This window comes from Ostrea edulis, chromosome 2, assembly GCF_947568905.1.
Source record: "Ostrea edulis chromosome 2, xbOstEdul1.1, whole genome shotgun sequence".
Taxonomy (NCBI): Eukaryota; Metazoa; Mollusca; class Bivalvia; order Ostreida; family Ostreidae; genus Ostrea; species Ostrea edulis.
This window is the reverse complement of record NC_079165.1, coordinates 39915634-39928581: the sequence shown is the minus strand read 5'-3', so window position 1 is coordinate 39928581 and position 12948 is coordinate 39915634. Positions and strand designations below refer to the sequence as shown.

The 12948-nt window shown below is 35.9% G+C and overlaps 1 protein-coding gene and 1 non-coding gene across 3 annotated transcripts; one reads left to right on the top strand and one right to left on the bottom strand.

The window, feature by feature from the left end:
• Nucleotides 1–869: 869 nt before the first annotated feature.
• Nucleotides 870–11343, top strand: LOC125679399 (vacuolar protein-sorting-associated protein 25-like). Of its 2 annotated transcripts, none has more exons than XM_048918619.2 (6): nt 870–1096; nt 4076–4221; nt 4480–4533; nt 8829–8920; nt 10088–10163; nt 10794–11343. In XM_048918619.2, the coding sequence occupies exons 1-6, from the start codon at nt 885–887 to the stop codon at nt 10904–10906; spliced, it is 693 nt and encodes a 230-aa protein (XP_048774576.2). In that variant the 5' UTR covers nt 870–884; the 3' UTR covers nt 10907–11343. The 2 variants fall into 2 exon arrangements, with proteins under 2 accessions (XP_048774576.2, XP_056009951.1); XM_056153976.1 differs by lacking the exon at nt 870–1096 and adding an exon at nt 2757–3681.
• Nucleotides 2216–2288, bottom strand: Trnas-gga (transfer RNA serine (anticodon GGA)). Its single transcript has one exon. It is a non-coding gene; the product is annotated as a tRNA-Ser (tRNA).
• Nucleotides 11344–12948: the final 1605 nt, after the last annotated feature.

Genomic DNA, 12948 nt, shown 5'->3' with positions numbered 1-12948 from the left:
CTATGGAGACTTAATTTTTGTCCTCGTAGTGCATCTCTCAGGTCCTCACAACTTCCGTCAAAATGAAATGGTTAAAAATAGTCCTTTCTTTACGAGTTTTATCGACCCATTCTCTTGTAGAGATCCGGGTTAAAATACCCCGTGCTTGTCTTGAGGGGCGACTAATGGAGTGGTCCTTCGGATGAGACCCGGAAAAAAACCCGAGGTCGCGTGCCACAGCAGGTGTGGCACGATCTCTCTGAGCCCTGCTCAAAGACCGTAAGTGTGGAGCAGAGGCCCAAATTTTGCAACCCTTCACCGGCAATGGTTACGTCTCCATTATTCATGAGTGAAACTCGGCTCTCTTTCTCTCTCTCCATTTTCAAATGACTCCTCCTGGTAAAGATCTTGCAAATGCTGTCAGGGGCATCCGTGGCCGAGTGGTTAGAGCATCGCGCCCAAAATCACACGGCCTCTCACCTCTGTCGGCGCGGGTTCCAATCCTGCTCGCGCCGGTAAGTGAGAAAGTTTCCCAGTTTACTTTCGGAAGGTCGGTGGTCTCTTCCCAGGTACAGTGTATCTGGGTTCTCTCTTCCACCAATAAAAACTGAGCGCCACCAGATAACTGCAAAATTGTTGAGTGTGCAGTGGCGTAGCTTCCATTGAGGCAACCGAGGCAGCTGCCTCGGTAAAAAAAAAAAAAAAAAAAGAAGACTTTTTACGTTGTTAAAATGTCGACACAGACCCCCTGCCTCGGTAATATTCGAACCCAAGCTACGCCTATGGTGTGGCGGAAAATTAATCAATCAATTGCAAATGCTGTCAGCCTTTACAGCCTTTATTCCGGAACATTTCAATTTACGGATGCCTTTACAGCCTTTATTCCGGAACATTTCAATTTACGGATGCATTCTGAATTCGAACCCAAGCTACGCCTATGGTGTGGCGGAAAATCAATCAATCAATCAATCAATTGCAAATGCTGTCAGTCTTTACAGCCTTTATTCCGGAACATTTCAATTTACGGATGTATTCTGAATTTTAGTTCGTACTTTCATTTTCTTGCAATGGCTGATTTCGAATGGCCATGGCAGTACAATTTTCCACCCTTTTTCACGTAAGTAACGTTTTAATTAAAATTTCACGCTATGTTATCATATTTAGTTTTTGTCAATCCAAGGAACATGTTATTGGCGGTGCCGGTGAATTGATAAGGATATGATTACCGTGAATTTGATCGATAGTCTCAAAGATTTTTTGTGGACTGTTTTAGGATTAAATCAATATATATCCTGTTACTTTTATTTTTCCCTGGAATGAATTTTAAACTCATATTAGATATGTCTAAAGAATTATGCATGCTACAATTATTTGAGTAGACCTAGATGGCAAGTTCCAAATATCGGTCCAGTTACGCGGTACATAGAATCACCAAAATTACCGCTAATCACCGAAATTACCAAAGAAATGACCGAAATTACCTCATTGTATGTTTATCTATATACTATCTAGTCACACATCAAATTTCATGAAGATTGGTAACAATTTAAAGGAGTTATGGTCATTAAACCGATTAATGTGAAGCGTAAATTTATACAGTTATTTCTCATGTTATATATATCGTATTCATGGTATTGATTTATACAATGTGTGATAAATAGATAAAATAAAATATTTGTCCTGAATTTTATATTGCCATTTGGAACTTACTGGCTATTCATAGTTCGCTTACGGAGTACCTATCGGTAAAGGGAATTAACTCAGATTCACACGTCACAATAATAGGTTTTATGGAAACAATTCCTTCAAATCATTGCTAATCTTCATGAAATTTGATGTGTGACTAGATGGTATATAGATGAACATATACTGAGGTAATTTCGGCCCCTTCATTGGTAATTTCGGTCATTTCTTTGGTAATTTCGGTGATTAGCGGTAATTTCGGTGATTCTATGCACCCCAGCTACGTATGTAACAGGAAGGGAGAAAATGCAACGGAACAGACCGGGATTCGAACTCGGGCCCCCTGAATCTCCAGTCAGGTGCTCTAACAACTGAGCTATCTGGCCACCGGCGATCGAACCCGGCTGACCGTTACATTCCTCCCTCCTTAAGTGTCTTCACACCTGAAGACTGAAGACATCAACCCAGGATCTTTATCCCCATGCAGGCATTTTCACCAGTTCCAGGGGCTGGTCTACATCACCTAATGTAACAGGAAGGGAGAAAATGCAACGGAACAGACTGGGATTCGAACCCAGGCCCCCTGAATCTCCAGTCAGGTGCTCTAACAACTGAGCTATCTGGCCACTGGCGATCGAACCTGGCTGACTGTTACACGTACTTACTAGTACTCAGTACACACCTAACCTTAATAAAGCAATACAAGCTGTATAACTGACGGCAAATAAGAAACATTTAACATACTTGTGATTGAATATAGATAACTTCATAGAATCGGAGTGATTCTGAAGCAATAAACCCGTCAAATTAGCAGAAAATGTCGGTTCACGAACCACTGTCAGTAATTCCTGCTCATAATCTCCAATGTGCATTGACCTTGGAGGTCACCAATTCGGAAAAAGTGAGAGGTTCTGAGCAAGTATCAGATTTGTAAACAATTAAACATGCCAATCTTGTAGAATATTCATTATCAAAAATTATATTTAAGTGGCAAATTTGCATAATTATTACTTTCTTAAACTTATAGTACTTCTTGTCATTCATGAAACTATGTAATATTTTAAAACAAACGACATGCGTAGTTACTCCAGGGACTGACACTAATTTTAATACCAACCTGTCCCTTCGGACAAGTTAACATGAAATTTAGGTTGTCCGAATGGAAAATGTACTTGTCCGAAACTGACCAACAAAAAACTGTAATGTATATGCATTGCATTCTCATGAGTGTTTTTTTTATTAATAGTGTTACCCTGGTTTTCTTGTGATCTCCATGTGAAATCATTAATTAATAATAATGTATTGAATGGTTTCAAAACTCCTGTCACTCAGACAGCAATCTATGTATATACATTTTTACCTTAATGTTTGCAGGCAGAACACTTAGTTACAGACAGAAGTTCTTACGTCGTAATATGTTTTATTTAAGACTATAATGGATCAAATAATCAGAGAATATTCCCCTTAAATTCTTTTTAATAAATTATTATTTGATAACCTATTGATAATTTTTCATTTTGGACATGTTTTTCGTAAAAATTATTGAATTTTAACTTCGGAAAAAGTGTTCTATATCTGTTTGTTCACTTCCAAGAATCACGCGACAATAGAGACATCTGATTGGCGCGATTAAAATACACCGTGAAGCTGATTGGTCGATATTAATGAACAATCTAAATTTAGATCAGGGAAAACCAGAAAAACGCCATATTGATTATCAGATGATTTCTATCGACGAGATGTACTTCAAAAACTTTAAGGACTCTTTTCACGTAGAATTTATTAAAATTTCACGGATACCCTTCATTTATTTTTGGTTGTCCCATCGGACAGGTAAACTACAGAACTTAGTTGTCCGACCACCGTTTTAAGTTGTCCCGGACAATCGGACAGCCGTTAGTGTCAGTCCCTGTACTCATGTCAGTTTTTGTCCGGTCTCAGCAACCCGATTATGCTAGGCAATCATCGTTCCCATGTCTGTGTATATGACGCAATGACGGTTTATACGAAACGCTCATTGTAGGTGTGCTCTCAAACAATATTCCCTTGTTTATTTTACTGAATTTTTCTTCAGATCTTGGGGATTATGTTAGTGATACTGATAGGTGTTATTTGGTGCATAATTGGATTGTTGAAAAAAACACCATCAGTTACAGTTTGTATTGCTTTAAATACATACATGCCAACTTTTAGAATTCCCATGGGGAATTTTGCGTGTGACAACCTTTTTTTGAAGCGCTAAATTTGTGACATTTAGTTGTGAAAATAGATATTTGTCTTTTATTAACATAACACGGGGAAAAAACAAAACACACACTTTGAAAGATATGCATATTAATTATTCTATCAAAGTCATAGACTATAACAAACTCTGCTTTTGTCCATATGTAGATGGATTTGAATTAAATTTCAGAATTCAACCAAACCTTGACACAAGGAAGAAGCAGCTTGAGGCTTGGTGTGCCCTTGTTCTGGATTACCACAAAAAAACCAAATCATACAGTATAGATGTCACCGAGATTCAGTCCTCACCACTCTTTTTCAACAAAAAATTGAACCGTATCCTTGATGACAGTGAATGTAGATTTCCTGACATTTGACTTTGTAATGTTGTAGGGACTGAAGTAAAATAGATACTGAACTTTAATAGTCATTACATTCATCATCAATAGTATTATTATTTTTCCCTTGTAACTGAGTTGGAGAGGATATAGTATTAAATGCAGTGGTGTGGATGTACAAGTGAATGCAGTTGTTGTGTTGTGTGCCTTGGGTTGTTGTTGTTTTTTCAATGCAAATTTTCTTAACCAGATGAAGGCAAATTACCTGTTGATGGAATTCATACTGTGTTTGAAGAGTTAAGAAAACAAGGTAAGCTTAAAAAAAATCATATCATGCAGACACCCCCCCCCCCCCCCTTTCCAAACCAATAAATATCATGTTCCGATTGTTTGTTTCTACACATGTATTGGAGAAAGTTTTTAAGGATGATAAACCTAATTTTTCAAGCATTTTAATAGGGATTTTGCTAAAACTTTGGTGATATATGATAGATATAAGAAAAGAACCTTTGTTGAATAATATCAATTGAAAACAAGGGGCCCATGGGCCACATCGCTCACCTGAGTCACCTTGGTCCATATCAGAAGACTTTCCATATATATTTGCATGTAAAACCGTAGTCCCTATTATGGCCCTAACCTACCCCTTGAGGCCATGGTTTTTGCAAACTTGAATCTACACTATGTCAGAAAGCTTTCAAGTAAATGTGAACTTCTTTGGCCCAATGGTTCTTGAGAAGAAGATTTTTAAAGATTTTACCTATATATTTGTATGTAAAACTTTGATACCCCCTTGTGACCCCATCCTACCCCCAGGGGCCATGATTTGAACACACTTGAATCTGCACTATGTCAGAAAGCTTTCATGTAAATATCAGCTTTTCTGGCTCAGTGGTTCTTGAGAAGAAGATTTTTAAAGATTTTCCCTATACATTTGTATGTAAAACTTTGATCTCCTATTGTGGCCCAATCCTACCCCCAGGGGGCCATGATTTTCACAGATTTAACTCTGCACTATGTTAGGAAGCTTTCATATAAATATCAGCTTTTCTGGCTCAGTGGTTCTTGGGAAGATTTTTAAAGATTGTCCTTATATATTTGTATGTAAAAAAATTATCCCCTATTGTGGCCCCATCCGACCCCCGGGGGCCATGATTTTAACAAACTTGAATCTGCACTATATCAGGAAGCTTTCATGTAAATATCAGCTTTTCTGGCTCAGTGGTTCTTGAGAAGAAGATTTTTCCTATATATTTGTATGTAAAACTTTGATCCCCCTTGTGGCCCCATCCTACCCCCGGGGGCCATGATTATAACAAACTTGAATCTGTATTATATCAGGAAGCTTTCATATAAATTTCATCTTTTCTGGCCCAGTGGTTCTTGAGAAGAAGATTTTAAAAGATTTTTCCTATAGATTCATTTTGAAAATGGTTATCATGAGTCCAGCGGACTCCCCTCGATTACAATAATGAGTCCCATGCTAAAACCAATGAGTCCAAATTTCATTATTTCAAACAAACAGCCTGACAATCACAGGTATAAACAAACCAAGTTAAGGAAGAAGCTTAGTGTTGTCACCCCCTTCTAGAGAATGAATAGTTCGCTTTTTATTACAAGCCATCATTTGCAGAAAATGCTTGTTCGTAGCTAGTTCATATTGCAAAATGATTTTCAGGTGCTTAAAGTTGAATGATGGAAGTTTTTATTCCTAGCTACTTTGTTCATGCCATTTAGTTTTTTTGTTCTGTGCAAATGCTGCAATAAATAATTTTTTCTCCATTTTCTTCATTTTTCTCAAATCTTAGCCAAGAATAAAGTGTAAGTCATTTTTGATGACATTTTTTTCACCTTTCGAATTTTCTCAACCTCTACTTCGTTTTCACTTTCAGGACTGACGTTTGATTTTGGGGACTCCGCGTTTGTTTTTTACCCGTGTATAGTTACTGACAATATCATCATTCATATCACTTTGCAAAACTTGTTAACTTTCCCTGATTAGGAAGTTTTAAAACATAAAAAAAAAATTGGAATCGGATTATATGCGAGGAAATTCTAGTTCCCAGTTTTGTTTACCCATTGTAATGCCTTATATATCATTTGGTTTCATTGGTTAATGCAATGCGAGTTGACCAATGAAATATCAATATTCTTAATTCAGAATATCTCGGGTGTGTAGTACGTTCTGGAGCTTAGATTTCATACTAATTACCGGGGGGTGGGGGGGGGGGGGGGGAATGAAAACATTTTCATATAATTTTGAATGTTCATGCGTCCGCCTGGATGCACAGTTATTGAAATCATGCGTCCTGAGCAAATTCAATGCGTAATTTACGCAGGACACACGCCAAAATGAATCACTGTTGTTGTAAAACTTTGATCCCCTATTGAGGCCCCATCAGACCCCCGGGGGCCATGATTTTACTAAACCTGCATCTGCACTATATCAGGAAGCTTTCATGTAAATATCAGCTTTTCTGGCTCAGTGGTTCTTGAGAAGATTTATAAGGATTTTTCCTATATATTTGTATGTAAAACTTTGATCCCCTATTGTAGCCCCATCCGACCCCCGGGGGGCAGGATTTAAACAATTTAGAATCTGCACTATATCAGGAAGCTTTCATATAAATCTCAGCTTTTCTGGCTCAGCTGTTCTTAAGAAGAAGATTTTTCCTATATATTTGTATGTAAAACTTTGATCCCCTATTGTGGCCCCATCCAACCCCCGGGGGGCCATGATTTTAACAAACCTGAATCTGCACTATATCAGGAAGCTTTCATATAAATCTCAGCTTTTCTGGTTCAGTGGTTCTTGAGAAGAAGATTTTTCTTTTATATTTGTATGTAAAACTTTGATCCCCTATTGTGGTCCCATCCAACCCCTGGGGGCCATGATTTTAAAAATTTAAAAACTGCACTACCTAATAAAACTTATCTATAAATTTAATCTTTTCTGGCCCAGTGGTTCTTGAGAAGAAGATTTTTTAATGACCCTACTCTAATTTTACCTTTTCTTAATTATCTCCCCTTGGAAGGTGGCCTGGCCCTTTTTATTTTAACAATTTAGAATTCCCGTTACCTAAGAATGCTTTGTGCCAACTTTGGTTGAAATTGACCCAGTGGTTTTTGAGAAGAAGTCAAAACTATTAAAAGTTTACAGACAGACGGACGCTGGACTATGGGTGATCAGAAAAGCTCACTTGAGCTTTTAGCTCAGGTGAGCTAAACATGTAAGATTAAAGGAACTGATTTTTATAGGGAGCATGTCAAAAGTTGATAACAGTTCATCACAGTTAACATAATACAGGGTTTGAAATTAACTTTTTCAAGCACTAGTCCGTACGGACTATTAACTGTTGATGTTCACTAGTCAGCAAAGCATTTCACTAGTCCATCCAGTATATAATAAAATGATCTTCATTTTATTCAATAGTATTTAATCAAATCAAACACATCACAGTTGCAAACAATTCAATTTCTGACACCTATAGAAGAAAAAGAGACCACCATATTTTATTTCGCATTCAAGATCTTCAGAAGCATACAATATTAACCTCCGAGTTAATCCTTTTATAAATGTCCATAAGTGCGTTCGAGATCGACGTTCCTGTTGTTTTGTTGCTCAGATCTTAAAGTCACAAGAGTTCGAAATTTTATCAATAAAGTAAAAAAAATTCACTCGATTTACCAAGTCATGAGCTATAGTGTTATGAACTACTGTGTTACGAATGTCGAGAACATGTGCGCACAAACGTGCATGTTCTCAGACCACACTACTTGCAATTCTTGCACCTAGAACACGTTCTCGTGATGTGTACTCGGCGTTCGGAATCAGCAGGAATTTGACAATTTGTGCACGTTCGAAGAACGGCGGTCTCGAACACACTCCATGTATTAGGAAGATCAGGCTGTCATAGTCATGCAAACACTTGACCATGCAGGTAATCAACCATAAGTTCAAACATCTAAGAGACTCCGACAAATCTTGCTAAAAATCTTTACCAATTCAAGATTGATTTCTGGATTTTCACTAGTCCGTACGGACTAGTACTATAGAGAGTTCACTAGTCCGACACGTTTTTTTACTAGTCTCGGACTTACGGACATGAGTTAATTTCGAACCCTGTAATAGAATGCAGGCGTACATGTAGATTCTTTGGATTCAAAATCTTTAGATATTCTTCAAAACTAAGTTCAGTCACATTGTATGATTGAAATCAATGGCAGAAATAAAATGTCTTTGGCTAAAATTTTACAGACCTGTTGCAAAGTGTTACATTTTACACTATGACATATTAAAATTAATTGCTAGAGAATGAGTTGCATGTCATAAAAGTATTGTCTGTAATATTTACAAAATTTATGATCATGAATTTTAATTATTTATATATAAAACATGATAAAACAATTCACAACAGAAAACATCTTACTTTTATATAGGTATTGAGAAGTTGCCATAACAACCACATTTCGAGTATTAGCATAGCTAAAATATGTTAATAAGATTAATCATCCCTCTGTCATCAAGTAACTGTCTTCAGAACAGCATTATCTTGATCTCAAGATATTAAATTTTGTAAGCTGACATGGAATGTTGTTTTGTAGGTCATATAGAATGGAAGGACCCTAAAACCAGGAAACAGGGACTGTTGATGTGGAGAACTCCTGATGAGTGGGGGAAACTAATTTATAGCTGGGTAAACAGAATATATACATGTAGAATAGATTCATTGTTATAGCTGGGTAAACAGAATATATACATGTAGAAATGTGGAATAGATTCATTGTTAAATTTGGTTAAACAGAATATATACATGTAGAAATGTGGAATAGATTCATTGTTAAAGTTGGGTAAACAGAATATGTAGAATAGATTCATTGTTATAGCTGGGTAAACAGAATATGTACATGTAGAAATGTGGAACAGATTCATTGTTAAAGTTGGGTAAACATAATATGTAAATGTAGAAATGTGGAATAGATTCATTGTTAAAGCTGGGTAAACAGAATATGTACATGTAGAAATGTGGGAAAGATATTTTACAAAAGAAATGTACATTACACTGTTCATAATACACATATTATGGGTTCTATTCCCATGTAATATTCTTGAACACATTAAGCAGTGACCTGTAGCAGTTCGAGGTCTGTATTTATTACCAATGCGTGTACTCTGTTATTACTGAACAAAGCTTAGTACAAAGATACATTACATGCATGCCATTAATTTGCAAGAAACCTCAGTAAGTGTAGATTCAATTTTTTTTAATGTCATATAAATGTTATTGCTTAGGTGAGTGGTGTGACCCATCAATATTGATCATTTTCATTAGGGGAGATAACTCATATAAGAAAGGTCAAGGTCACAGATATGCATAGATTTACAGTTCTCAAACATAGTAACCCACATTCATAAAATATTTAACTAAGCAACATGTATTAATTTTGTAATTTGGTCTTTCTTCATTTGCGGATTTTTAATGTCATTATACATTTATGAATGAAGTCTGAATATGATGAATCTGGCAGCAGAAATGTTCAATTGAATCAATTTCATATACTGTATGCATCTTTAATACCCAGGAACTAATGATTTTCCTCTGTGAATCCATAGTGGCCAAGATATTTTTCTGCTGATGCAAATATTATATGACAAAACTCTATAGATGAAAAGGACAAATTGTCCATGTACGTGTACATAGTTGTTCGTGGATGACAGTGTGTATATAGTTTGTTCGTGGATGACAGTGTGTATAGTTTGTGTGTTCGTGGATGACAGTGTGTATAGTTTGTGTGTTCGTGGATGACAGTGTGTATAGTTTGTTCGTGGATGACAGTGTGTATATAGTTTGTTTGTTTTTCAGGTAACGTCCAAGAGTTTACAGAACTCTGTGTGTACTTTGTATGAATTATCAGAGGGGGAGGAGTCGGAAGGAACAGGTGAGAATAATTTTACACACAGTCAGACACAATGGAATACCATTAGAATGTGAATCAATTGTGTTTTAACTAGAGTCGTCATAAGATATACAATCACTACATGTACACAGGTATAGAAATGGTGGTAGACTTTCTCTCAAATCTCTACATGTAAAGTTTTTATCATGTATCAATCTGACTAAAGTACCGTACAGATCTATTAAATAGTATAGGTCTGTACCTAAGTCAGATTGTATCATGTATCTGCTCTCTTTCAAATCTGTTTTATATTGCCAGAACATATACTGATGCATCGTCAGAACATATACTGAGGCATTGTCAGAACATATACCGAGGCATTGTCAGAACATATACCGATGTATCGTCAGAACATATACCGATGTATCGTCAGAACATATACCGAGGCATCGTCAGAACAGATACCGATGTATCGTCAGAACACATACCAATGTATCGTCAGAACATATACCGATGTCTGCATGCCTATCTGTATCAGTTCAAAGCTTAGTTGTATTGTTTCTATAAGCTGTATCATTTACAATACACCAGCTGCTAGTGATTGTGACATGTGACAACAAAGCACCCTTGTACCTTAAAAAAATGTCTTATATTTACTCATGTTCATTCCAGAATTTCATGGACTAGAAAAATGGCTATTACTAAGAGCACTGCAGACTCTTCAGGATCAGGGGAAAGCAGAACTAATGAACTTCGATGGGAATGAAGGAGTGAAATTTTTTTAGTGCTGATAAAATAAGCATAAATTTCATTTGAGTACTGCCAGGACACAAAGACTGGTCTACCAGCTAGAGTCGGAGCTTTCAGTGAAAGAACCCTCTTTTTATTTTATAAGTGATCAAGATGCTCTTTGTAACAAAATATCAACAAAAGGTTTCGATTCTTTTGCAATGTATTGATCAATTATTAATTTATTTCTTGTCATAATTAGATAAGTTATATGTTACATGTATATACCTGTATTGAGCACTCTCTTTCTTTTCTTTAGTCATCCATGTTAATTCTATCAGTTTGTTGGTTAACTTGTGATAATACATGTGCATGTGTACAATGGAAGTTTCACTTTTTTTGACAATTTTGTTTTATAAAATTGCTGACATAGACCGCGTTTACATGTTACTGATAATATTGATTTTTGTAATAAATCTCTACCTATAAAACATTTTCGCTTGATTTGATTAAATCCTCAGGACAAAGTCAGACTCACGCAAACTACTGGAGTGGGTAGTGTTCATGATTCCTATATCCTACAATATAGAAAAAGCTACCATAACAAACACACGAATATATACATTACATTGTACAGGTACATACAGTATGTGACTATGCATTTCGGTGATGTAATAGGTTCTGTGTTGGTGAATTTGTACATAGGCATGCTGTATTTAAGTGATAACTATGGTGACTTCCAGCTTTTCTACAGTAAAACTGAAATGTGAAAATTGCTACAAGCATTCTTTTTAGCTTTACCCAAGTAGAAGGTGCAGGTAACCTTTTCTGATCAAAAGAACTAGGTACAATTGTATACATAAAAAGGCCCAAAACTTTTCTCTCTATAAAATGTGTCTGGAATTAACCTTAATCGGTATTTTATGAAAGTAAAATATATGCCAGGTATACTATGTCAACAAAATCAGAATGATATTCCTAAATGGATAGCAGCATGACATCATGAATAAGACATTTCCCGCCCTTTTTCTCAAAATAAGCCTGAAAACTGTCAAATGTCACACAGATTATTGCTAAGGAAAAGATGTGCGCATTTGTCGGGCAAAATGAAAATGATACATATTGTGTATTATTTTAAGATGAAAAACATGCTTGAATATGAATTTGCTCAACGCATGCACTGTATGTTTTCTTAAAGGAAAACCACCTGAATTTGTGGATATTTTCATTGAAAATGGCATTTTTGCAATTTTATGCCAACTTCAAGCTTTCGTCCTATGACACAAATCATTTTGCTGATTAAACTGAGTTAAATTTGGGTCTTCTAATCTATTCCTTATTTGAATGCCAGGATTTGAGCTCCCAAGTGAAATCGTCGATATTTTGGGTCAGATGACTTTAGAAACTGTACCTACTTCTTTGTCATCAGCATCATAATTGCTTTTTCACATCATTTTAAAACTACTCAGAATTTGCCGGACCAATTTTAACCAAACTTGCCACAAAGGGTGAAGGGGATTAAAATTCATTTGGTTTATATGAAGAACCTGACCTTAAAAGAGATTATTTAGGATTATGAAAAATTGTATTTTACATTTAAGAAATCCTTTCACTCGAGCACCACTAGACCAATTTCAAAGAAACTTGGCACAAAGCATCCTTGGTGATAGGGATTTCCATCAAAGGGAAGGTAATTTAGAATTAAGAAATTTGAAAAAATCTCCAAGAATACTGGACCAATTTCAAACAAACTTGGTATAAAGCATTCCTAAATAATGGGATTTTAAGTTTGTTCATATAAAGGGTAATTTCCCTTTTCAAAAGAAGATAATTAGAAAATGAGACGAGTATATATATCTTTGATGGACATTTAGCAGTCAGCTACAATGAGCATGGACACTTCTTCTAAATTCATGATCTTTGGGGCAGATAAAGAGGTATAATGTTATTGATTGTTATCTGTTGTGCTGATAAGAGGCAATAGTTTACAAAGAAAGTAACACACTTAAAAATTCTAATTCTAATCTACTGAACGTCTAGCAGACAAATTGGGGCTATGTATTTATATAATGAGCATAATAGGTTCTTAAAACTTCAC

Bases quoted from the DNA above. Each gene is read 5' to 3' on its own strand.
- LOC125679399 (XM_048918619.2), top strand. From the start codon at position 885: ATGCATTCTGAATTCGAACCCAAGCTACGCCTATGGTGTGGCGGAAAA. The intron at 4,222-4,479 runs GTATCCTTGATG...AACCAGATGAAG, and splicing joins TTTCAACAAAAAATTGAACC to GCAAATTACCTGTTGATGGA. The intron at 8,921-10,087 runs GTAAACAGAATA...TTTGTTTTTCAG, and splicing joins GGAAACTAATTTATAGCTGG to GTAACGTCCAAGAGTTTACA.